Raw genomic sequence first — 26,168 nt, 5'->3', positions numbered from 1 at the left:
CTAGGGGCCTGAGGGAGGCTACCAACCCAGCGGGAGCTCGCGTCTGTCCACCACCTAGAGGCACCGATGACGCATGCGCGGCCCCGCCCCGCTGACACACAAACACACACACCACCCCTCCCGCTGGCTGCGAAACCTGTGCGTGCGCCTCATTAACACAGTTCAAGGGCACTGGAGATTAAGATGGGCTTTACACGCAGACCCGAGAGTGAAGCCGTCCCTGGAGATCATCTACACTGCTGAAGCAGGGGTTCTGAGCAGTGGATTCTTGTTAGAATCCCAGATTTCTGGGCCCCACCCTCAGGAGTCTAGGACCCAGGAATTTCCATTCTTCAGTCACCACAGGTAATTCTGAGATAAGTAGTTCTCATTAGCTGGACTTAGCCTCCTATTTCAAGAAATGCAGTGATTGGGACAGAAGTCAAGAACCGATGGACTCAAGATTCAACAGAGGCAAATATGTGTCATGGCATAGCTTGTTGCGGAACCCAGTTTTCTTGACGCATTCTCATACTTCCAACTCCTTCCTCTTTCCCTCTTGCTGCATTTTCAGTGTCTAGTTTAATCAGCACCAGGCAGGCTGGCAGGCAGTCCATTCACATTGGTTGGGCTAACTAAAGACTGGAAGTCTCTTTCCCAGAACACCAGACAACTCCAACAAACTCCTCTCCCAGCATTAATCCTCACTCAGCACTGCTTCAACCTGAACAGGGTTTGGGGTACCCTGAAGAAAGTTATGCTTACCCCCAGCAAACAATGGCCTGTGTGGGTGTACAAACACACACCCATACACTCTTCTCTGTGTGCAGTCATGAAGAACTGTCCCACATAACCTGACAAGAATGTTAAATACTCCCATGTCTGAGTGTGTGGAGTTTGGAAGGGTCTGCCCAGTCCCTGTGTGTTGGATTCTGGCTCAAGTTTAGGCACGTTCAGTATCAGACAGTGGCCTCAGTCCAAGACGGCTGGATCTTGTGCACAGACAGCCACTTTCAATGGCCTTGGACAAGGAAACAAGACACTCCCTTGCATATCCTCATGAGAAGCATCTGGGAATAAACAGAACTGAGATCCCCCCACACACATTCACAACCCTGTTGGAGTCAGCAAGTTTCCTCCCCAGGACAAAACCTGGAAGACAATGCTTGCCTGTGGGGGTAGAGAGGAGGGGGTTGGGGTTGCAGGACCCTATTTGTTTTCAGAATCCCCCATCCTTCTAGGGGGAGAGCAGCTAACAAGGTGGCCAGGTTTCTGAGAATGCGGGCAATTCCACTCTCTGCAATAGTCCTCAGAAGTGTTCTGAAGAATGAAGTTGGTTGATCTCTAAGACACTCCAACACACTGTCCAGAACTGTGACATCTTCTGTCCCTCTCAAACCCCTGTCCCTCATTATCTTTCCCGTCCCAGCCTGGCTCATCTCAAAACCTCAAGGCTTTCCGAGAAAGCCAGGAACACAGCTGAGTTCCAATCCCCCCAGGGAGTTCCAATGCTCCCTCCTGGCTCCAGATGTAAAGGAACAGCTGTGGAGGTGGCAGGAGGCCCAGTTGGCAGTGGAGTAGGGACTGGGAAGATGGAGAACAAAAGCCAGAGATACAGGCAAACGGCAGGACTGTTAAAATTCTAGGGACTTGGGAAAGAAACTGTCTCATCCCCTGGCCAGGAGACTGGCTGCCAGGCCTTGCCAGATTCCTCTGGTGCTGCCCTCCAATTCTGGAGCCTGTGCCACTGGCAGGGCCTTCCATAAACTCTGTTTTATGATTCCCACTTAATCTGAGAAGGGAAAATTGGCTTGCTTTGTCTGACCCCACCCCGTCCTTAAAACATGCACTTCCCAGCAAGAGCTTTTGGTAATTGAAGAATGGTGAGGGAGAGAGGAGACAAGAAAGGATTCTACCCCTCCATCAGACATCCTCTTTCCCCCTCCTTCCCTCTTCCTGGGAAGTAAACCAGGATGCTGAGTGCAGGCTGGGTGTCCACAGCAAGGCCACTCCAGGTCCCACTTGCTGTCCTGCTGTGCCTGGTGATACTGTGCAACTGGGCACGGGGCACAGTCTCAGTAATAATTATTCCTCAAATGGCAATGTCCTGCTCTGGGTGCACTGTCACACCCCCATCTGTGTCCTCCCCAATCTGAAAGGACACAGGGTCTCACACCTGCTTCCGTTTTAGGAAAAAATATTTTAATGGTAGGTTTGAAACCTCTTTTTCTGAGGTCCTCTTCTTGGTAGAACCCCTTCACCCATGCTCTTCCCAGTCCGGCTGGGAAGTAACAGCTCCTCTCTGGAGGACACCCAACCACTCCTGGTGACTCGCCCTCCTGGGAGGCCAGCTCTGGGTCTAGGCTTTGGTGGGCCCATCACAAGTAAGTTTTTATAAAAAGTGGGCAGAACACTGTACTGTGCCCCTTTTCTGGATGCCATGGGACCAGCCCACAGCACTTTCCTACCCCTTAATTAAATAGCCCATTAAATAATCTCTTGGTGCTAGCAGAGGGGGTACTCAGCAACAAGTACCCTGGCTTGGCCGGGTCCCTGTGGTCCCCAATGCCTATACCATGACTGGATCTGGGACCCCTCAGGTAGCCAGGGGCATGGCCTCATCTCAGATTGGGCCAGTTCCAAGACCCCCCTCCCCAAACAGGAGAGAGTGAGTTCAAGGGGGTTGTACTGGCACCAGGCATCCCTGCAACCATGGACAGGGGTCCCTCAGGCAGTGGAGTAGGCAACCCTCAAGGGTTACAGCTCTGGCCTAAGTCAGAAGTACGTGAGGTTCTTCACAGCTCCAATCTCCAGCATCCGCTTGATGGCCAGGGCCTCTTGGGACACGTTGTGGCCTGACCCCTGTGGAGACAGCCAAGGAAGTATATTGAGGGGCTCCCAGGGACCTCCCTGTCCTTCCCCATGGCCCCACACTTCTTGGGAGGTCTTTCCCTGTGTTGGCTCTTGGAAGGAAGGCAGATCCACATGGCCAAATACAGAAGATACCAGCCAGGGGTTCAGAGCTCTGACTCTGACTGACTTCATAGTGAGGCACCTCTGGGTGCCTTCACCTCTCTCTCACCCAATGTCTCTCTGGTAGTCTGGTCCCCAGATCCATCTGAGCCATGGAACTCCCAAGCAGGGCCACTTACCGCCATGGACTTGAGTGTGATCTGCTCATAGTAGTGAATGGTCTGCTTCTTATTGTAGGCATCTGGGTAGCCAAAGCCTGCAATGTGCACTGAGTCGCAGAGGTGAAGGGCCAGGGTGATGGCCAACAGACCTGTGGTTGGTTTCTGAGGGACAAGACGGGAGGCATCAGAGGGTGTCCTGCTCCTCCCCTGTCTTCTGTGTCAGTGCTCTGATGGAATTTTTGGAGTCATGGACATGTGCTTCTTCTGCACTAATAGAATAGCTCCTAGCCAGCTGAGCACCGGAAGGGGCTAGTGCAGATAAAGAAGCAGATATTTTTTTCTATGAAATTTTAATTCATTAAATTTTTTTGTGGTATTGGTACTGATGACTGAAACCAGGGGCACTTTACCAATGAGCTATATCTCTAGCCCTTTTATTTATTGAGACAAGATCTCACTAAGTGCTGAGACCGGCCTCCTGCCACAGCCTCTCAACTCTCTGAGATTACAAGTATGTGCTGCCCCCTAGCTCATGCATTCGAGTTGAAGCACTCTACTGAGCTATACCCTTAGCCCAAGTTAATTAAACTTTAAATTTAAGCAGCCACATGTGGCAAGTGGCTACCATAATGGATCATACAGTTCCACATATCTGGAGGGAGGGGTTGATCCTTGAAGGAAGACAATGGGAATCAGGATGACAATAATGGCAATCGTCATAATACTATTGCTTTTTGAGCACTTACTATGTGCCAGACACTATGTTAAGTGTTAACATAGTATGTAATACATCATCTCAACTAGTCCTCCCCAAAACACTTGCTATTTTAGTATTAGCTCCATTTTATGAAAGAAAAACTAAGGCTTACAACTATTAAGCAACTCAGTGAAAAGGAGGAAGGGATCTGCTATGTGACCCTTCATGGGATGGGCTCTCCCCTTCTATAAAGTGAGGATATTAATACCTTTCCTATCCAACTTTTGGACCACTATAGGACCTCACTTCCTCTACCTCTAATTCATCCACAGGGATGGGCAACCTGATGTTCAGACTTCACACGACTTGCCTTCCTCAGCTCCAACAATCTATTTTGCAGAGCATCTCAGCTGCCCATTCCATTTGGGAACTACCTTCTGATGTGTCAGCCCTGAATGACAGTTTTCCCAGTTTTTCCTCCAACATCCCTTTCAAACTCTTGGTCTTCTCATTTCTGTCCCCTGCCTCGACTCTTTTTCACTCTTGTTGCTTTAACCACCGCACCACCCCCCCCCCCCCCGGCGCGGTCTCTTATCCAGTTTGAGCCCTGCAGAGAACCATACTGCCATCTCCTAGTTAATTCTGCCTGGACATGGGTTCCTGAAACTCACCATGCTCTTCTTCTTTCCTGCATTCTCTGAACTAATTAAATATATTACCATCCATCCACTTGTCCAAATTGGAAACCAAGAACTGGTCATATACCTTTCAACCCCAGAATCCTAGGAGGATCCCTACTGAATCTCACTTTTATATAATCTACTCCCCTCAAAGGTAGATGAAAATTGCCTATGGGATAAATACATTATGCTTCACTATGTTACTTTACATGGCAGAGTTGGCCAGAAGAGAGGAGATAATCCTGATGGGATGACCTAATTACCTAAACCTTTAAATCTGGGTGTTGAGGTCAGAGATGAAAGAAGTCAGAGATCTGAAGCACAAGAAGGATTTATCCTGCTTGAAGTCACTGGCTTGATGATTCTTGCCATATGGATCCCTCACTTAGCTGACAGCCAGCAAGGACATGGGGACCTCAGTCCTGCAACCACTGGAACCCAATTCTCTCAAGAGCAAGAATGAACTTGGAATGATTTTTCCCCAAAAGCCTCCAGACAAGAACTCAGTTCTTGTGACCAGTCTTGTGACACCCTAAAAAGAGCCTACAGGAATATGAACTAAGATGTGAGTATTATTTTAGGCCACTAAGCTCATGGTAATCAGTTAGGCAGCAAGGAAAAAAAACAAGACAATGTCAAGTCTGTGTCCAATCCTTCCTTTTCCTTTCCCACCGCTAGGAGCTGGATTCAGTTACTTACCTCCTTGTACCTCTCTCTCTAGCCTTCACTCTAGTCTATGTTCCCATGGCATACGGTGTTTCTTGCTGCCCCTCAATTCCACTTGCACTGAAACAACTTAGTGGCTGGAGGAGAAGTTTGGTATTGCCAAATGGAAGGATTTTCCCCAGTTCCCTGCTTGTTGGGCCCCATGATCCCTCCAGGCCAACCCCAGTACTACTTCTTGTGGGGAGTCCCCCAGACTTCCCGCAGAAGAAGTGTGCCCCTTTTCTGAGTCCCACTGCCTTTGCAACATTTTATCACTCATAGTGCAACCTGGAGGCTCATTCTGCTACAATGCCTCTCCTTAGGACAAGGAGCACATCTCTCTCACAAGCATACAGGCCTGGAGCCTGGCACTGAGAATCACACAAGTAGACATTCACCACATGACACTGAGTAACAGTAGATATTCAGTCAAGAATAAAATGATTAGCCAGGCATGATGACACATGCCTGTAATTCCAGCAACTCAGGGGAAGTGAAGCAGAAGAATCACAAGTTCGAGGTCAACCTGGGCAACTCAGCAGGACTCTGTCTCAAAATGAAAAGGGCTGGGGATGTAGCTCAGCAGTAGAGCACTCTGGGTTCAATTCCTAATACCAGGAAAGGGGGGGGGCATTTATTCAAAAGTTGGAAAATATTTACTGAGGAAGCACTGCATTCCAATTTCCGTGATAGGCATTTTACATAATTAATAATTTCTTAAATTCTATAATGGTCTTAAAAGTCAGAATGAGTATTATCCCCATCATACAGACAAGAAAACTGAGGGACCAAGTGGTAGAACTGCCCAGTGCTATACAATAAGAGGTACAGCTCAGAATCCTGTCTATGACAGTTGGTTTTGCTCCCTCCAACATCCTGCACAGCACCCTGAGGGGGTCATAAGATATGTGGATAAGTTCTTGGGAAACTACAAAGTGGATGACAACCTACCAGCTAAAGACCTTAGGGCACTAAGAGCTGAAATCAAAACTGTGACTCACAAAACTATACCATGTCAACATAGCAAACCATGACATGCAAGGCAGACTGCTAAAACTCAGACTCTCTTAATTCAGTCAGACCAATATGTTCCAAGATAAGATCACAGACTAAGCATCTAACAACTCTACACAGGCTTAAGCTGTTCCAAAGATAGAACCAGAGACTCTTCCAGCAGCTCCCAGTTTACAAATTCTGACCAGCGCCTGCCAAAACCACTCTCTAACTCCAGCCCCCAAATCCAACACATACCTCTTGCTCATTTCCCCTGTGGAGATGCCCCACAATTCCCCAAGGCATGCACTCTCTCTGCCACGACAGGCTAATAAATCTACCTCTAATTACAGGTCTGTTCCTGAAGGTCAAGTGTAAGTTGCTCTCTCTTATTATTCTCCCTGCTCCCGCATCCCTCTGTGTCACCTCCCCACCCCCTCCACAGGACCCCAACCCTCCGGCCTGGGCTTCTTGTCACCAGCCCATTGTCACCTGTTTAATCTTTCGCGGCTGTTGCATTGGCAGGCTCAACAGTTTGTCAGCTGCAATCTCCATGAAGAAGGGATTGAGAATCCGAATCTGTTTGGGGTTGACGTCCCAGATGAGGGGGGGCTGTTTCCAGAAACCTTTTCGCACCTAGGGGGAGGGGGTTGGAAGGGAGAGACATGAGAGTGGATGAACAACTGTTTTCTCCTTTCCAACTCAGTCTCTGGTCATCAGCATGGGGTCCAAGTGTAGGCAGAAGGCCTTGGGAGTGCAGGTAAAAGGGAAGGGAGATGGCCTGTGCCAGACATGGAGGGAGACAGGCGAAAAGTGGAGTACCACCTCAGGGAGGCCAGGTGACAAGGTATGTAGAGTATGGGGTCCAACAACCTAAATATTCAAACAGGAAGAAGGGGCCTCAGCTTTAGACTATCTAAACACTTGGCAAAAATGCCAGATGGGGTAGTTCAGGCTTCAACCAGATGGCAAGGTGAGGGAGTAGGCTCGTTCTGGGGACCATCTGGAAGGGCTCCCAGCTTGTTGTTCTGGCCTGCTCCTCGCTGCCTGGAGGTGACTGCTGGAGGGCGCCTCTGCCCCCATGTTTCACATAGGCAGACACATTCTGGTAGCTTTCCTGTACCAGACTCCTCAAGTGTGGGAGGGCCTTTGGCTGCCACTGTCTGACTCCTACAGGTTTTTGAGCCAGGCTACTGGGTAGTTTATCAGAAGCCCTGCAGGACACTGCCCTTGGCAGGAAGCCTAAGGCACTGACCTCTGAGAGCCTGGTTCATGCTGTCCAATCACCAGACCTTTAGGGCTGCAGGACAGGAATTGTGGAGCGTGAGATCCTTACTTGGACAGAGTCCCCATGGGCCCATCCCCCATTTACCCGCTTCTTATCACTCAGGATGGTCTCAATCCAGTGGAAATCCATCGCCTTGAAAGCTACTAGAACCAGGAGTGTGTCTGGGTTGTTCTCCACTTTGGGGTCGAAGTGGGCAGATTCAGGGTAAAAGAGACGCATGGTGGTCTTGGAGCCCACATCTCCCTCGTAGCCAGCCACTGGGGCGTTGTTCAATCTAGGGCAGGGGAAAGGAAGCCTGTTATTAGAGCCTCCCTTTCCCCACCTGTCTACAGTCCCCTGCTTGGGATACCCAGCGTCCCAATAGAATTGGGAAGGGACAGTCATACACACCTGATGACCACATCATACTTGTTGATGGCATCTCCCAGGGAGCTGTTCCGTAGTCGATGCCCATTGCCCACCACAACACAGCGGCGGCACTTGAGACTGCATGGGAAGAGGAGTCATGAAACCCAGGAGTCCTTGCTCTACTTAACTCTCACAGCTCTGGATCTGTCTGGAGCTCATCTCAGGAGCACTTCCTCCACTCTCTGCAGCCCCTGGTCCCCATGGAGCAGGCATCACCAAGTAGCCCTGCTTATGATCATGATGACTTTGTAATTCTGGGCCTTAAAGGGAGAGGTAACTCCCTTGAGCAGAACATGGCAGAGAGGCAAGGAGGGAAGATGCAATGGGACCAGTGCAGAGCTCCCTTGCAGGGAGCCTAGTCCTGCCTATTGCCATGGAAATACCCTCAGCATCCTCTGGCACCTGGATGCCCAGGCTAGGTTGCTGTGGGGATTGGCATACCTATATCGCTGAGAGATAAGCAGGCTAGGAAGGAGGATCAAATTTGCCACAGGGAACCCTCAACAGGAGGCTCACTGGGATGGTGCTGAGCCATGACAATTTCACACTGGGGCAGGAAAGAGGAAGAGGCAACCCAGTCTTGAATAGGAGGAGTTATCTTCTTACCTCTGGATGCTCTCAGGTATGGAGTAGCTGGTGATGGCTAGCACCCGGAGGAGCAGGTCCTCTACAAACAGAACAAATGGAAAGGAATGAGACAGCAGTCACCAGCATCCTGAAGGCTGCCTGCCCTGCTCCATTCCTTAGAGCACTGATCCTTCTTCCACCTTGATCCTGATGCCTGGGCCCAGCTTAGAACTTAGGCACAGAGAAAGTGGTTGGCAAAGAACAGGCATCAGTGTGGCCAACATGATTCACTATATCTGCTAAGCTGGGCAGAAACTTACCACTTCCCTTGGTCCCATAGGGCAGCTCATAGGCAGAAGGCGTCTTGACCCAGAAATAATCTTTAAGCTGCAGGAAGATGGGCTGATCTCGGGAGTGGCTGCATGGGGTAGGGATGAAAAGGGGATTAATTTAGATGCCAGGGCAGGGTCAGGTCTCTGACTAATATTACATGGTCTTTCCTTTACCCTCTGGCTTTGTCTAACTTGTGTCCATCAGCACAGCCCCCTCCCTCCAGCCAGCCAACACTGAGGCTGAAGCCCTCAATTTTGGCACTCCCCATACCTTGTCCTCTCCCCTCAGCCTCACGTACTTACTTGCCAAAGATCTTAGAGGCCTTCCTTTCTGCCTCACCCTGGAAGCACGGCTCCTTCTTCTCTGGGATGGGAAAATAAAAACTGGAGACAGAGAAGAGAAGGGAGCCCTAGTCAGATCTGGGGCCCCATGGTCAGGGTTCCAGGCAGCCCCTACCTCCCCCATGGCACACAAGTCTCAAAGCCCTGAGATGGGACTTGCAGGGTAGAAACTTTTTAGCTCATGTCCTTTTTTTGCAGTGCTGGGGATCAAAGCCAGGGGCTTAAGCATGCTAGATAAGCATTCTACCTCTGAACTACATCCCTAGCCCCTCAACTCACATTCTAGTTTGAACTCTAATCACTAAGGATCCAACTCTTCCTGCCCCTGTACTCCCTTTGAGGATCAGGGGAATCATCCAGATCCTACCCACAGCAATGGCCACCCACAGCAATGGCCACCCACCACAATGGCAACCCACCCTCAATGGAAGGACTCTGTCCTAGTAGTTGGAGAGGAAGAGTCATGAACTGGCTCTCAGAACCCTCCTGCCCTGCTAACCCTGCCCTGAATGCCCCATCCCTGGGAAGAACCAATGAAAGGACATAAAGATGCACTCACAGCTCAATGTACTTGTCTTCTCGGGAGATGGAATACCACACCATGACAACCAGGACCAGAGCCAACATGGCCAGGAGCTTCCAGCCTGCAGGGCACATGCACAGAGGAGCTAGAGGCAGAAACAGGCAGTACAGCCCATTCTTCTTACCTGCCCCATTCTGGGCCCCTCCAACCCCCAGCTTGAGCAGACCCAGTCTCTGGCCCTCTCCTAGCCCTAGCTCAGGGCTGGGATCTGAATATTTCTAGTGTTCTTTAGGATGAAGAGAGGGTCCCTGGTTCCCAGTCTGACCCTCCACCACCCCCAGGGGGTGCCAGGATGCTGCAGAGATTGGCTTCTGGAGGCCCATCCTTCAGTGAGGGGGAGCCCCTGGACAACACTCACGGGACTTGCTGATCATGTTTCTCAGCAGGTAGCAAGGTTCCTGGGGAGAACTGTCATCCCGGCTGCCTCGGGCCACCTAGGAGGTAGGAGTCCCAGGTGTCTGTCTAGTTGGCTCCACAAACACTCCTGCTTAGAGCAGGACACAGCCACAGCCCACCCCTTTTCTCCTCCTAAAAGCACAAAGCCACTCCCTGGGCAGCATCGCCAGAGCCACTGTCTCACTCTCAACATCCTCCTAACCCCTCCAAGGGCAGCATCAGGGATCCCAGGCTAGTCTTGAACTTGTTGTCCTTCTGCCTTAGCCTCCCACATAGCTGGGATTACAGGCATGTGCCATGGCTCCTGGCTCCTGGCTCCACCCACATTTGACACAAAAATTAAGCTAACTGTACCAGGGATGGATTCATATTTTATCTATTCTCCACCATCTAAGGCTCCCCTTGCTCTAGCCACCACTTCCCTCTCTTTATCTGTCTCCCACAGCTCCTGCCAAGCAGGTGTGCTTGTGCCATAGACTGAGAATGAGGGTGGGGCTAGGAGGGACCCCATGGGCCCCCCCCCCTTCTGGGCCTTCTCGGCTCTGACCCCAGGCAAACAGTGCCTGAGTCTCACCCCACATCCTATAGGGTGAACTCAGTGAGAAGGGGTGATGAAATGGGGAGACAGAAAATGGGGAGCCATAAGGGAGTAGTTAGTCAATGAGGAGTCTAGAGAGACTTCCAGCAAGGTAAGGGCAAAGGACTGGGTGAATCCAGAAGGGGGGAACTGCCTTGGACTCAAACTTAGTCAGGGTCATGCTGCTGAATCACTACATAACAAATATCTATGCCTTCCATAGCCACAGGAAGAAGCACAGTGTCCGCCTCTTCCATCACGTACCCACACACACACATTCCAAGGGCCCTGCCCTGCAGACCCACCCAGGTCAGCATGGGTGGGGACTGGGACTGTGATTTTATAAGAGCTCAGGTGACTGAGAATGAACCAGGAAAGGGAAGAAAGGACTAGTGTGTGACAAATGAAAAATCTTTGATTATTTCTTAGGGATAGGGAGGGACAAGGCCTGGTCTTTGTTACACATCACAGACAGATGATCCTGAATGCTGTTCTGTTATGGATCAAATTCCCTGCTCCCCAACAGGGTGTTCCTCAGGCTATACTCTGAGTCCACAGTCACGGAAGAAAGAGTTTTCAGTGCAAGGGACAAAGCCAGGGAAGGACCACCACTAGACATCCTCAGTAGGGTTAGTAGCAACCATCGACAGATCCCAGAGGAATAGAGGATGGCCCTAGCTGGTTTTAAAAAGAAGAAGTCGTCGTCAAAGATTCCCCCATTCCTGGGCCTCTCGCATTGTAGGCAAGCACTTTATCATCGAGCTGTCCCTACAGTGCTGAAAAGTTAGAGATTTGTAATCAGAAGTTCCCAGTTAAAGTCATTATTCTAGAAACCCCCCAGATAGCTCTGCCCACCCACAGCAACCTCCAAGCCATTTCCCACCACATGGCCTCTTCATCTCCTTCACAGCCTTCTTTTGATCTGTAGTGACCTTAGTTATTTATTTGTTTTCTGTCTCCCCTATTGAAATATAAGCTCTGCAAGGTTCAGAATAGGTCTGTTCTATTCCCAACTCCAGCCTCCAGCATGATGCCTGGCACAGAGTAGAATATACCAGAAAGCACAGAATGAATGCCAAGTTTGTGGATGATCACATCTCCTTCACTGACCCTCAGTTGTCAGGCTGGAAAGTCAGCCTAATAGATCCCTGTTGCTCAAGATACATTTATCAGATCAACAACATGGGCAACACAAAGACCCTTATTAGAAATGCAGAATTTTAGGCTTCCTGCAGACCTACAAAATATTTGATCATGATCCCACATTCAAGTCTGAGAACCACTGATTAGGGAGGTTGTTTTCACAATGGCTGAACAGAATTTCCTGCGGTACTCAAAAAAAAAAAAAAAAAAAAGAAAGAAAGAAAAAGAAAGAAAGGTGTGTGTGGGGGGGGTGGGCAGGTAATACAAATTCCATACCTAGAAATTCTCAGAGAGTTAGTCTGGTCTAGCCTGGAATTTGCTTACACACTAGGTGATTCTAATATACAGCCATGGTGGAGAACAACAGATTGGACAACCTTGAAAGCAGACTTTTCAAACTTTGATGTGCACATTCTGATTCTTATTCAGAGAATATGGGTGAGGCCAGAGGATCTCTCCTCCGACCAGCTCCCTGGCCAGGCTCTGCTGCTTAGCTGGACCACACTAAGTTGCAAAGCTCTAGGTCAGAGTCCCTCCAGCTCTAATGTTTTTCAACTTTATCAACTGTACCATCTCCTACACTTCTTGCTCTCCTGATCTTCGTTTTGTAACTTGGATTCACTCCCTCTCAGTGCATCTCTCTTTATATCAGTAAGCCACAACAATGGCTGCACAGTGCAGTCAACGGAGGAGTTTTAAAATATCCAGATGCGGGCTGGGGATGTGGCTCAAGCAGTAGCGTGCTTGCCTGGCATGCGCGGGGCACTGGGTTCGATCCTCAGCACCACATAAAAATAAATATGTTGTATCCACCGAAAACTAAAAAATAAATATTTAAAAAATTCTCTCTTTCTCTCTCTCTCCTCTCTCTCTCTTAAAAAAAAAATCCAGATGCTCCACTCTCCAAGATTTTTATTTAATTAGTTAGGGGTCCAGGCATTAGTAGTAAAAAAGCAAAATAAATAAACAAAAAGAAACACTGCCTCTATGGTTCTAATGTGCAGCCAGGATGAAAAACACTACACAGAGCATGTTCCAAGCTAACTAAAAGACAAATACTCAGCCTTGCTCTAAGCAACCTTGAGGGTAGAAACTGGGGATTGGAGACAAGTAGCTTGGACCAAACCCAAACAGCAAGGCAACTAGCCCTCCTTTGACCTCTTTCCCAATAAAGTTCTGCATCAGCATGTCTTGATTCAAAAATGGAGCCAGTGTTGTGCTAAGCAGACCAGCTACACTCAGGGTTGCACCACCCCCTCTCCTTGCTGGGCCAAGCCAAGAGGATTGCCCAGTGGCTTCAGGAATTCCAAGAAGCACAGCTTCTTAAGCACATTGCTGCCCAGGGAGACTTGTAGCTTTTTCCCACCCACTGTCCCACATTGCTGACCCAGCTTCTCAAAAAGGCAGGAGAAAAGTCACAGTAGGATACCTGGGTAGAAAAGCTAGCATCTGATCCATCCATGTTCAAGGTACACCAGCCTCTAGGATTGAGCAGCTGCCAAGGAGACCAGCTCATCCAGTCTGCAAGGCAAAGCTGACCCAGGGCAGGAGGGCTATTTGCTCTCACGGCTCTCTGCCAAGAACCAAGGTGTCCGTGGCTAAAGAGAACTAGGGGAATGGGGTGAAGAAATAAGGCCCACTGGGAGCAGGAACCATGGCTCATACTGCCCCCGGCACTGACTGTCTAATGCACAGCAGGTACCCAGTGAACCGAGAGGAGCACAACCTGATATCCCCCAGGGCAGAGCATGATGCCAGGGTCCTGAGCCCCCAGATCCACCACAGGATCATGGTTTAATGTTCTAAAGAAGGGGGCTGGGGAAGACCAGTGGGGGCAAAAGCCCAGGGTTTACTTAATGTTGCCGCTGAATCTCACTATCCCTCAGTGGTGGTGGTTGTAGTTTTTGGTACTGGGGATTGAACTAAGGGGTACTTAACCACTGAGCTGCAAAGCCCTTTTTAGTTTTTGTTTACCTATGTAGGTACAAGGGATGGAACTCAGAGGCGCTCCACCGCTGCATTACATCCCCATCCCTTTTTATTTTATTTATATATTTATTTTTGAATAGGGTATTGCTAAGTTGCTGAGGCAGAGCCTCCCAAGTTGCTGGAATTATAAGTGTGTCCCTCACACATGGCTCACTGACCCTCAGTGACCCTATAACAAAACTTGGAATCACTTTCCTCCCTGCTCTTTCAATACTCTCCCACCACTTCTCTCTCCAAATCCCTTCCCTGATCCCTCCCCATCACTTTCCCAGAACTGGTCCCAATCAGTGACTCCATCCCCCTTGACCCTATATCTCCCACCTCTGCTTCCTCCTCTACTCTCTCTGACTTATAGACACATTCCAGACCCCTTCTTCCTAAAAAAGCAACAGTCTGTCTCAGCCTCTAACCCCTCTTCCTGTTACCCCTGCTTCTCTCTCCCCCCTTCCCTCCATCCTTCACTCCCTCCATCATTTTTATGCTAAAATTGTTCCTGATGAGAACATTTGGTGGCTTCCCTCCTCCTATTTGATCTAGGGCAGGAGGGCTATTTGCTCCTTCAGACCCACAAAATTAGAACCCTGCAAAGGGTTATTAAAAAATTAAAATATTAAAAATAAAAAAAAAACTCAATTCCAGGAAAGCGTTATTTTTCAATCTCATCATACTGTGACCTTGTTCACTGTTGACCATGCCTCCTTCATGGCTTTTAGGTCAAGGCCCTCTCCAGGTTTTCCTGCTACCCCATCCTCTGGATCATTTTTCCCTGGCTCTGCTTTCTTTGCTCACACTTTTTATTTTGCCTCTCTCCCTCCCTCTATGTGTCTGTCTGTCTGTCTGTCTGTCTGTCTCTCTCTCTCTCTCTCTCTCTCTTTCATACTGGTGATTGAACCCAGGGGTGCTTTATAACTAGGCTACATCCCCAGCCCTTTTTGTTTTTTTTATTGTGAGACAGTGTCTCCCTAAGTAGCCCAGGATGACCTTGAACTTTTGACCCTCCTGCCTTAGCCTCCCAAGTAAATGGGATTACAGGTATGCACCAACAACAACTTACCCACATTTTTTAAAAGTATATCAGAACTTATAAGGAAAGAGAAAAGGAAGCACTCTCAAGAGGAAAAGTGGGTTGTCTCAGAGAAAAGATTGTTCTTGCTCACATTTTAAATGCTAGCATTCTCCAGGATTTGTCCTGGAGCCCTTTCACACATTTTCACAGGACAAGTTCATTCATTTTAGAGGTTTGCTATTATTTGTACACTGATGATTTGAGTTCTTTATCTTTAGCCCTAATTTCTCTCTCAGGTTCATCCTACTATTTTTTTTCTTCTCTCCCCCACCTCTACTTCCCTCTCTTCCCTCCTTTTTGCAGTGCTGGGATTGAACCCAGTATCTCATACATGCTAGGGAAGCTTGCCACCACTGATCTACACCTCCACCCCACCCCACTTTTTAAAATGAGTTTATTTTGAAACATCGTCTCCTAAATTTCCCAGGTTGGCCTTGAATGTGCAATCCTCCTGCCTCAACCTCCCCAAGTAGTTGGGATTACAGGCATGCACACCTGGCTTCCATCCCAATATTTCTAATTGTCTACCTGGATAATCTTAATTCTTCAAACTGAAGCAGACTGTCCCCAGCAGACTGATCTCAGCAGCTCCCCTAACCACCAACCACATCCTCATCAAGCCTCCCAACTCCTCCTCCTTCAATACCTCCCTAGCTGGTTACTAAATATCATGGGTTCTGTCCCTCCATAAACTTACCCAGCCAATGATTGCTGAGCTACTTTCCTTATGCCTGGCACCGAGAAGGCACTAAGGATGTTGAGCTTTATAAACCTTAGCTCCAGAGGCTGGGGCTGTAGCTCAGTGGTAGAGCACCTGCCTCACATGTGTGAGGCACTGGGTTCGATCCACAGCACCATATAAAAATAAATAAAGATATTGTGCCCATCTACAACTAAAAAAAAATATTAAAAATAAAAAACTTTGGGCTGGGGCTGTGGCTCAGTGGTAGAGCGCTCACCTAGCATGCACGAGGCACTGGGTTCGATGCTCAGCACCACATAAATATAAAATAAAGATATTATGAACTAAAACGTTATCATTTTAAAATAAATAAATAACTCAGTTCCAGTGCAAAGGCTACATAGACTTTCAAAAACATTTTAGAATGCAGCCCCTCCCTGTCCTGGTTTCCTGAGCCACAGCCCGATCCCAGACTGCACCCTAAGTTAGCTGCTTCCTAACTGGACTCTCTATAACTCTTTTAACTCATATCTCTTCCTTAGAACGGCCAACATGGTATTGTTCTAAGAAATGATTTGGATCAAACCACCTTCCTTCATTTGCTCCCCATTCCTTGAATGGAAAGCCAGAGCTCCTTACCAAGCAGCCAGAGCCCTTCAAACTCAGGCCTTGAGCTCAGCAGATGCACTGCCAACCCTCCCCCAAGCACATGAAAGGAGCCACCATTTCCGGCCCACAACTTAATCTACCTTCCATAGTCCCCACTTCTACCCAGCTTTAATGTGTTAGGATGCCTGCTTTTGATTCAATGTGGCCCCAAAGTTCAAGTGTTGCAAACTTGACTCCTTGGTGTTTGGAGATGGGACGGTAAGAGATGTTTAGAGCTGGGAACTAACTCAGTGATACAGCATTTGCCTAGTGAGCCTGCAGCTCTGGGTTCATCCCCTACTGAAAAAATGGGGTGGGGGGGTGTTATTAGGTCATGGGGGCAGAATCCTTGTGGATTAATGCTTTTATTACAAGAATGGATTCATTACTATGGGAATGAATATGAGCACAGTAATGTATAGTAATGTCCAACAGGACATGCTCAGCCAGCCATCTCTGCCTCTCCCTCTTCTCCCTTTGCCTCCTGCCAGAAGATAAAGAGCAAGAAAGCCCTAATCAGCTAAGCTCCCTTGATTGTAGACTTCCTGACCTCCGGAACCAAGTACTAAATAAACTTCTATTCATTATAAAGTATCTAGTCCATGGCACTGTTACAATAGCACAAAACAGACTTAAGACAGAAAATTAGTACTGAGACATAGGGACATTGCAATAACAAATGCCTAAAATTTGGAAGCAGCTTTAGAACTGGGATAGTGGATAGAGGCTGGAAGAATCTGGAGACACAAGCTAGAAAAGGCCTAGATTGCTGAAAGCAGAAGATTATGAGTGATCCTGGTGAGGGTTCAGGAGAACTGTAGGGAAGGTTTAAAACTTCTTAGAGATAACTTCAATGATCTTTAATAGGATGTCAGTTGAAATATGGATGGTGTCATGGTTTATGTATGAGATATCCATCAAAAGTTCTTGTGTGAGACCATGCAAGAACATTCAAAGATGAATGTTATAATTTAATTAGCAGATTAATCCACTGATAAAAATTAACTAGGTGGTAGCCATAGGCAGGTAGGGTATGGCTGGAGAGACATGTCACTGGGGGGTATATCTTTGGGATTTAGTTTGTCTATGGTAAGAATTCTCTCCAATTCCTAGACCTTGAGCTTCTTCCCTCTGCCACACCATTCCACCATGATGTTCTGCCTTACCTCGGGCTCTAGAGCTATGGAATGGGCCAACTATGGACTGAACCTCTGAAACTGTGAGCCAAAATAAGCTTGTCCTTCTCTACATTGTTTTTGTCAAGTTTTTTTGGTCACGAAGATGAAAAAGCTGATAAAAGAGATAGTAAAAGCCATTCTCATGAGGTCTCAAGTGGAAGGGAAGAACAAAGTGCTGGAAACTGGGATAGAGACCAACCTTACTATGTGGTGGCTATGAACTTGGCTGGTTTGTGTCTGTGTCCTAGAACTTTATGAAGAGCAGAAAATACGTGAACAGCTAGGATATTTGGTAGAAGAAACATCTCAGTCACAAAGCACTCAGGTTTCTGCATGGCTGCTTTTTTTTTTTTTTTTTTTTTTTTTTTTTTTGGCATCAGGGATTGAACCCAGGGGTGCTTAACCACTGAGCTACATCCAATCTCTTTTTGATTTTTTGAGACAGGATCTCACTAAATTGCTAAGGCTGGCTTTGAACTTGAGCTTCTCCTGCCTCAGCTTCCCAAGCCTCTGGGATTACAGATGTGTGCCACTGCCCCTGGCTTGCATGGCTTTTTTTTAACTGTGTACAGTAAAACCTAAACCCCAGAGACATATTCCCAGAGACCTGTTTCCTCCAGCCACACCCTACCTGCCTACAGCTACCACCTAGTTCATTTTTATCAGTGGATTAATCCACTGATCAAATTATAACTCTAATCATTTCATCTTTGAATGTTCTTGCATGGTCTCACAAAAGAACTTCTGGTGGACGCCTCATGATTTTAAGTGGAATTTACCATTAAAAGGGAAACAGAATTTAGGGATTTGAAGAATTCTCAGCCTGGCTGTGTAAAGCATTTTTAGGAGAAAAAAAAAAAACACCAAGAGATCATTTGATAAAGAGTTTAGAATGGACAGAAAGAAGCCTGAGGCCATTCATCAGGAACCCAGAAAAATGGCCCCAAAGGCCCTACACAGATTGTTGGTGCTGCCCCTCCCAACACACACCCAGAGCACCAACCCAGAGGGAGGGAAATGTGTCAAAAGGCCTAAGGCACCCTCCAACCTCAGGGCTCCATGCCCAGGACTGCTTTGAGTCTCCACTCCCTGCATGATGGTGCAGCCCACTCTGGGCCCCGTGACTCAAGGTGTAGCTTGGCCCACCACTCCAAAAGGAGCAAGCAGTAAGCATTGCTGGCCTCCACATGGTGCCAATTCTGCAGGCTTGCAGAATGCAAAAGCTGGGGGACATGCATTCCCCACTGAGATTTCACAGGATGTCCTTGAGCAGCCTGGGGTCTAGGTGGATTTGTCACAGAGGCAGACACTATAGAGAATCCCTCATAGGGCAATGCCTGGAGGAACTGTAGGGTCAGAGCTGCAAGTCCCCATTTAGGCCTGAGGTAGGATGGAAAAAATGTTTTAAAAGGCAAAAAGAAGATAAAAGGAGGAATAAGGAAATATCATTCATCATTAAAAGACAATAAAATCATGGCATTTGCAGGTAAATGGATGGAGCTGGAGAATATAATGCTAAGTAAAGTTAGTCAACCCCCCAAAACCAAATGCTGAATGTTTTCTCTGATTTAAAGATGCTGATTCATAAGGGGGGTCATGGGAGGATTAGATGAACTCTAGATAAGGCAAAGGGAAAAAGTTGAGGGAGGAAAAGGGAGGGGGCATGGGGGTGGGAAAGACGGTGGAATGAGATGGACATCATTACCCTAAGTACATGTATGAAGATACAAACAGTGTGACTCTACTTTATGTATAACCAGAGATATGAAAAATTGTGCTCTATATGTGTAACATGAATTGTAATGCACTCTGCTGTCATATATAACAAATTAAAATTTTAAAAAAGGGAAAAAAACCCAGTGTACTACAGTGACACAGCAACTTCAATGTTTATAGCTGCACATTTCATAATAGCTAAACTGTGAAACCAAACTAGATGCTCTTCAATAGATGAATGGATAAAGAAACTGTGGTATATATACACAGTGGAATATTACTCAGCATTAAAAGAGAATAAAATTATGGCATTTTCGGGTAAATGGATGGAGTTGGAGAATATTAAGCTAAGTGAAGTAAGTCAATCCCCAAAAACCAAAGGCCAAATGTTTTCTCATTAAGTGGATGCTGATCCATAATGGGGGTGGTGAGGGAACATGAGAGGAATGGAGGAACTCTGGATAGGGCAAAGGAGAGGGAGGGGTAGGGAAGGGGCATGGGGGCAGGAAGGAGGGTGGAATTAGATGGACATCATTATCCTAGGTACATGTATGAATGGTGTGACTCTAGTACAACCACAGAAATGAAAAATTGTGCTCCATTTGTGTACTATGAATTTAAATGCATTCTGCTGTCATATATAACAATTTAGAGCAAATAAATAAATAAATTTTTAAAAAGGAGGAACAAGGAAACAGAATTTTAAATATAAAGTTCTGCAGATGCCTATAATCCCAGCTACTTGGGAGGCTGAGGCAGAAGGATCGCAACTTAGCAAGACCCTACTCAAAATCAAAATAAGGGATAGGGATATGTATAGCTCAGATGTAGAGTATGCCTGGGTTCCATTTCCAGTATCACAAAAAACTAAAAAAATAATTTAAAAAAAATCTATAGTTCCACATACCTCTCCAGGCCAATCATATTAGTTCTTCTCAGCCTGTCTTGCCCAGATTTATGTGAAATCTGTAAATTTTAATATAAATTCACCCACTTAAAAAATAACCTTTTGCACTGTTAATTAGCCCATACAATAAATAGATTAAGGATGTGAGGGCAATCTGGCTGGACATCTGTCACCCTATTGATCGCCAGAATTGATTCAGCTGATCTGGTTGGCTAGGCAGGAGTCCTCATCCTCCCGTACTGCTCCAAGAGCTTCTCTCTCAAAGATGCGCAGTCTGTTGAAGAGGACGAACTTCCCCAATAGAGGAGGACTGTTCTTCGGTCAAGGGTGTAGAGTAGCTATGCTCCCTTTCTAGAACCCCCCAAACAAGCTCTCAATAAATAGATTAAGCAAAGAGAGATACATTTTGAGAAATCTATAACTTAGGGGATTTTCTAACATCATCAACTGATTAGATAATAACATCAATCTAAGGATCCTGAGAATAACCAGACCACTCTAAACTGTCTTGTGATTGCCAGACTGTTGTCATTACCACATACTTTCCCAAACCCTCTCTCACCTCTCACTGTGTATCCTTTAAAAGAAGAGCCAGAGACCCCCATAGCATGTCTCTCTCTTGCAATACCCCTCAATGTCCCTTAAATGTACATCTGCTTTCCTAAATCTCTTTAAGAACCTGAGTCTCAATGTAATGTGTGCTGAAATTCTTTTCCGTCACGTATGTCAAGGACCCCATTTGTTCTGAGGTGAGGTCCCCTTCTGTGGGAAATGTTAACCTGACAGAGCTGTAGGAAACTCTAACTTGTGAGCTCAGCAAAGCCATAAAGGCGGGTGGGACAGCCCTAGGCCCCGCAGATGAATCAGCCCAGTGTGTCTGGATGGCAGAACATGGAGTCAAATAAAGTCCTGGAGCTTTATTACTTTCTTTTCTCACCTACTTCACCCTTTAGGGGTGGGAAAGTACCTCCTATGCTGTCCCTCCTTTGTATCTCAGAAGTATGTGACTGGTGATTGCATTTTGATTTCACAGGCTCCGAGCTAGACAGGAATTTGCCTCAGGATGAATCTTGCCTCAGTCTTACCTGTATCTGACATAGATGAGACTGAACTTTTAGGTTGGTTTTGGAACCACGTTAAGACTTCAGGGCTTTTGAGGTAGAATGAATGTAATTTTTTTAAATCAACATGAAATAATCAATAACTTTTAAGAATAACTTTATTTTAATTATTTATATGTGGTGCTGAGGCTTTAACCCAGTGCCTCCCACACACTAAGCAAGTGCTCTACCACTGAGCTACAACCCCAGCCCCAGAATGAATGTCATGTGCACGTGAGAAGGACATGAGTTTAGAGAGGCAGGGGTAGAATGTTGTGGCTTGCATGAGTCCCCCCAAAGTCCAGATGTTGCAAAAATATTCCCCAATCTGATGGTGGTGTCGGGAGGTGGGACTTTTAAGTGATACTTAGGTCTTGGGGGTTCTGCCCTCATGAATGGATCAATGCCATTATCTTGGGAGTAGGCTCCTTTAAAAAGGCCGAGTCTGCCCCCATTCTTGCCCTTCTACCTTCTATCTTTCACTATGAGAGGATGCAGCATGCAGGCCCCTACCAGATGTGGTCCCCCAATCTTGACCCAGTCTCCGGAACTGTGAGGCAAATAAACTATCCATTATAAATCACCCAGTCTGCAGTATTGTGTTATAAGAGCAGAAAACAGACTAAGACAATAATCGAACCCCTCCCCACTCTGTCAACAATCCCACTCCTGTAGCATTGGCTCAAATGCCCCTCATCTATGAAGTCTGCTCGAATATTTCTATGAACAACTAATGTATTTGTTCCCATAAAATATTTTTTATACCTTGAATTCTTTACTTACCAGGTAAAATAATGTTGTATTGTTACTGGTTTTATGTTTTGTCCATTATCCTATGACCTTTAACTTATTTATACAAGAGCCTATGAGAGAACCTGGATTATCCAAGATGCATTGTCACATAATGTAACTTTATATTTTATAAGTATGTGCTTGTTTACTTCCTTCTCCCCCACCCCTAGTACCAGGAATTGAATCCAGAGGTATTCTACTACTGAGCCTCATCTTCAGATCCTTTAATATTTTATTTTGAGAAAGGATCTCACTAGGTTGCCCAAGCTGGCTTTCAACTTATAATTCTCCTTTCTCAGCCTCCCAATTTGCTAGGATTGTAGGGTTATGCCACAATACCTGTCTGTTTTATAAATGTCTGCCAAATAAGTAACAACATGGAATTAAAAGATGTACTATATTTCTTAATAATAACTGAAATGTAGTACACACTTACTATTTGTAAGACCAGGATCTCTCAACCTCCACACCACTGATTTTGGGGGCCAGATAACTCATTGTTGTGTGTGGGGGCTCCTCTAACATGCACTATAGAATATTTAACAATAGCTTGGGCGTTTACCCACAAGGTGCCAGTAGAACATCCCACTGTCTAGTTCTGACAAGCAAAATGTCTCCAGCCATTACCAAATGTTGAGAACCACTGTGCCAGAAACTTTCAAGGGTTGTTCAAGTATTAACTCAACCCTGCAGGTCAAACACTGTAGTTATCTCCACTGAAGAGAAAAGGCATGAAAGGGATGGGGGAGGTGCCCAAGTCATCCAGCTAATGAGGAGTGGAGCTCCTACTGAAACTTTAGTCCTTCCAGGACCCAACTCCTAATCTTTATTCCCTGCTGCCTCTAATAAAACCGTCTCATGAAGAATTGGCTCCCTACATTTCAAGTACTTTAAGTGACCCCACACTCCACCACTGCCCTTTGGAGCAACTAGAGACGTGGGGTCTCTAGTATATCAAAGTCCTTCAATCAGGCCACTTCTCGGGCAGGCTTCCTTACCGTCACCAGCCTCACGGCCCTGGTGCCCCTCTGCAGGCTCCCCAATATGCTTTTAATGTACGTGGCTGCATTCATGGGATCACTGACACCCTCCAGCTGGACACAAGACTTCCCCACATGCTGTCCTCTTCCTGCAGCCATGGCACACCACAGGCACAGGACTTAATCACTCTGCTCCTAAATCAGTTCTCCAGGGTCCTACTCTCAGTGGCAAGTGTTCCAGATGTCAGTGTGGGATACGCCTGCACCTGCATCCACACATTTCCCCAGCCTGTCAAGGTGTGTAAGTCTGGTCCTAGTAGCCACTGCCCATATCCCAGTGCGGTGTGTAGTCCAAGCTGTACTGTGAATGCAATGCAATCAATGCAGCCGCAAGTGAAGTTAAGACGAGGGCAGAGGTATGGGAGCTCTCCCTTCACGTCATAATCGACCTTGATCAGCCATTCTTTGGTACAGATGACCAACTAATTGTGATTATCCTGGATAGACTGTCATTTTTATCACTTCTCTACTCAAAACCTTCCATGGGCTCCTTATCTCACTTAGAAGAAGGCTCACATCCTTGCTCCGCCCTATAGCTACCCATATGGCCAGCACCTCTCCTCCTTCTTTTCCAACTGCCCCCTTCTATTCCACATCACCCAGTCCAGCCTCAGCAGCCTCCTCACCACCACCACCCTGGCTTTTTTTTTTTTTTTTTTTTTTGATGGTGGTACTGGGCATTGAATCCAGCAGGGCTCCACCACTGAGCTATATCCTCAGTTCTCTTTTCAGTTTTGAGATAGGGTCTCATGAAGTTGCCTGGGCTGGCTTTGAACTTGCAATTCTCTTATTTTAGTTGCCCAAGTAGCTGGGATTACCTGAGTAGGTCACTGCAAATAGCCACTCACCATGTCTTGATGAGGCTAGCTAGGCAAACTCCCTCCTTGGGGCCTTTGCACTTGCTATGCCCTTAGCCTAGGATGCTTGGGCTTGGGTATCTACTCCTCCAGATCTTTCCTCAACTTCTCCACCTCCCAGCAGCAATTCCCCACACACCCAATATTGTAGATCCCTTCCCCTACTTGCAAAGACTTTGTTGTTTTGCTCACTGCTGCTGTTGTATAGCCAATGTCTAGAATAGTGCCTGGCACACAGTTAGCTCTCATACAAGTTTACTGAATGAACAAATGGATCTATTCATCAGGATGTCATTGTCCCAGTGCAGGTGGAGGAATGGGGAAGCAGTAACAATAGGTCAGGTCCTCTCTAGCACCTCTGGTGCAGCCTGTGGCTAGACCCTAGCTGAAATTGGTGGCCTCACCCCATCATTGTACAGTGATGGCACTATGCCTGGGGGGTGAAGGAGCTGTGCTTCCCCCAGGCTCCTTAGAGACAACAGAGGGCAGAGTAATTGACTACATCAAGGCCACCAGTGGGAGTGTCTCTCAAGTCATCCAAGCTCTGAGGAAAAGGAACCAGACAAGCTTTCCACTGCAACCACAATGCTTTCTCTGTTCCCCACCCTTGGGCTCCATAGGCGGCCAACAGCTTTCATAGCAGACTTTTGTACAGAAACACTGTATCATCCATTTGACCAGCTGCCAATCACAAGACACCACAGGGAGCCACCTGAAAATCATACTTCCGGTGTCTGCCTGGAGAGGCAGATGCTTTGAATTCTATTTTCAGGGTTAGAAAGCTAAAGCCCATGTGACAAGGTGGGAATCAGGAAGACAGGCCAGGCCGAGGATAAATATAAGAGAATTCACTGCCAACATGGACCCTCCCACCCAAGAGAAGCCATGAGCTCGTATTAAGGATCTATGAACTTGGGGCTGGTACCCCACATGCCACCAGTATGTCTCCCTCCTCTGGCCCCCAGATGCCTCTTCTAGAAACAGTGGATTGCATCAGCCCTGCCCTTACCACACAATGGCTCCAATTCCCAGATGACTATCAAGTACTTGCAATGTGGCTGGTCTACCCTGGCTAGCACTGTAAGTAGAAACATATGCTGAATTTCAAACGCTTAGTATACACACACACATACACACACACAAAAAAAATATATCACCTTATAATGGGTTAAAATATTTAAATTAATTTCACCTCTTTATTGTTACTTTTTTGAAAATGTAGCTAAATTTAAAAATTTTTAAATGCATTTTAAATTATGAACTATGAATGATGGCACACACTTGTAATCCCAGCAACTCAGGAGGACTGCAAGTTCAAGGCCAGCCCCAGCAACTTAGCAAGAGTCTACCTCAAAAATACAAAAGATCGGGGCTGGGGATGTGGCTCAAATGGTAGCACGCTCGCCTGGCATGCGTGCGGCCCGGGTTCGATCCTCAGCACCACATACCAACAAAGATGTTGTGTCCGCCTAAAACTAAAAAATAAATATTAAAATTCTCTCTCTCTCTCTCTCTCTCTCTCTCTCTCTCTTAAAAAAAAAATACAAAAGATCTGGGGACACAGTTCAGTGGTGAAGTGCCCTGGGTTCAATCCCCAGTAACAAAAATAAATAAATAAAGAGAGTGGCTTGCATTTGTGGCTCCCTCCCAATTTCTATAGGGTAGCATTGGGCTAGACAATCCTTCCTCACTCAAACTTTCTATTATCCAAGGGCAGTGGAATCCACCCCCAAGTGTCTACTGGAAACATCTAGAAAACTGCATCGCTTCCTATGTTCCACATTAAAAGGCCAGCCTTGGGGTCTGAGATGTCTGGGGGAGGGCCCCTGGTAATTCAGATGCACAGCCAAAGTAGCACTGAAGTCCTACAGTCTTAAACACATCCTAGTCCAGAAAAACTCCTTGCTGTGTCTTTGTCCCTCTCCTCCAGGATCATGAGTATGAAAGCAAAGTTTGAGATGCCATTGTCCTTGGCCCACAGGCTCAACCTCTACCCACAACCAACTTCTTCCTGACCCTTCTTGCCCCGATGCCTACAGGGGGTTACCCCTCACACATCTTCCCAGAGTCTACGAGAGTGAGCAGCTAAATTTGGGTATGCCAGATGATCAGATGGAACTGGTTCACCAGAACCTTCCCTCCTCTGTCCAAGAGCTGTGCCCTGGAGATGGGCCATCAGGACTGACCTCTGCTTCTGCCACCTGCAAGATATGTGACTTTAGATCATTAGCTCTCCTAAGACTGAGCTTCCTAATCTCTAAAATGGAGGAAGACTCCTCCCATAGAGTTTCATCATGGTGGTGAAGAGATAACAAAAGTCAGGCACACGAGGATATTCTCAGTTTTTGGCAGTGCTCCATTTTCGTGTA

At 46.9% G+C, this 26,168-nt stretch overlaps 1 protein-coding gene across 4 annotated transcripts in view; it reads right to left on the bottom strand.

The window, feature by feature from the left end:
• Positions 1–2,212: 2,212 nt before the first annotated feature.
• The window catches only part of St3gal4 (ST3 beta-galactoside alpha-2,3-sialyltransferase 4), a 43,150-nt gene continuing 19,194 nt past the window's right edge, over positions 2,213–26,168 (bottom strand). For 2 of the 4 annotated variants that reach the window (XM_077797787.1, XM_026404554.2), the window contains 10 exons: positions 10,067–10,142; positions 9,685–9,769; positions 9,087–9,167; positions 8,772–8,869; positions 8,491–8,551; positions 7,867–7,962; positions 7,561–7,750; positions 6,681–6,824; positions 3,132–3,275; positions 2,213–2,841 (listed from right to left, as the gene is read on the bottom strand). In XM_077797787.1, coding sequence (XP_077653913.1) covers positions 2,755–2,841; positions 3,132–3,275; positions 6,681–6,824; positions 7,561–7,750; positions 7,867–7,962; positions 8,491–8,551; positions 8,772–8,869; positions 9,087–9,167; positions 9,685–9,769; positions 10,067–10,082 — 1,002 coding nt within the window. In that variant the 5' untranslated portion in view covers positions 10,083–10,142 and the 3' untranslated portion in view covers positions 2,213–2,754. Of the gene's footprint in view, positions 2,842–3,131; positions 3,276–6,680; positions 6,825–7,560; positions 7,751–7,866; positions 7,963–8,490; positions 8,552–8,771; positions 8,870–9,086; positions 9,168–9,684; positions 9,794–10,066; positions 10,143–26,168 lie in introns of all 4 variants that reach the window. The other 2 variants (XM_026404553.2, XM_077797788.1) reach the window with 2 other exon arrangements.

This window comes from Urocitellus parryii, chromosome 4 (genome assembly GCF_045843805.1).
Source record: "Urocitellus parryii isolate mUroPar1 chromosome 4, mUroPar1.hap1, whole genome shotgun sequence".
Lineage (NCBI taxonomy): Eukaryota > Metazoa > Chordata > Mammalia > Rodentia > Sciuridae > Urocitellus > Urocitellus parryii.
This window is presented reverse-complemented; position numbering and strand designations above follow the sequence as displayed.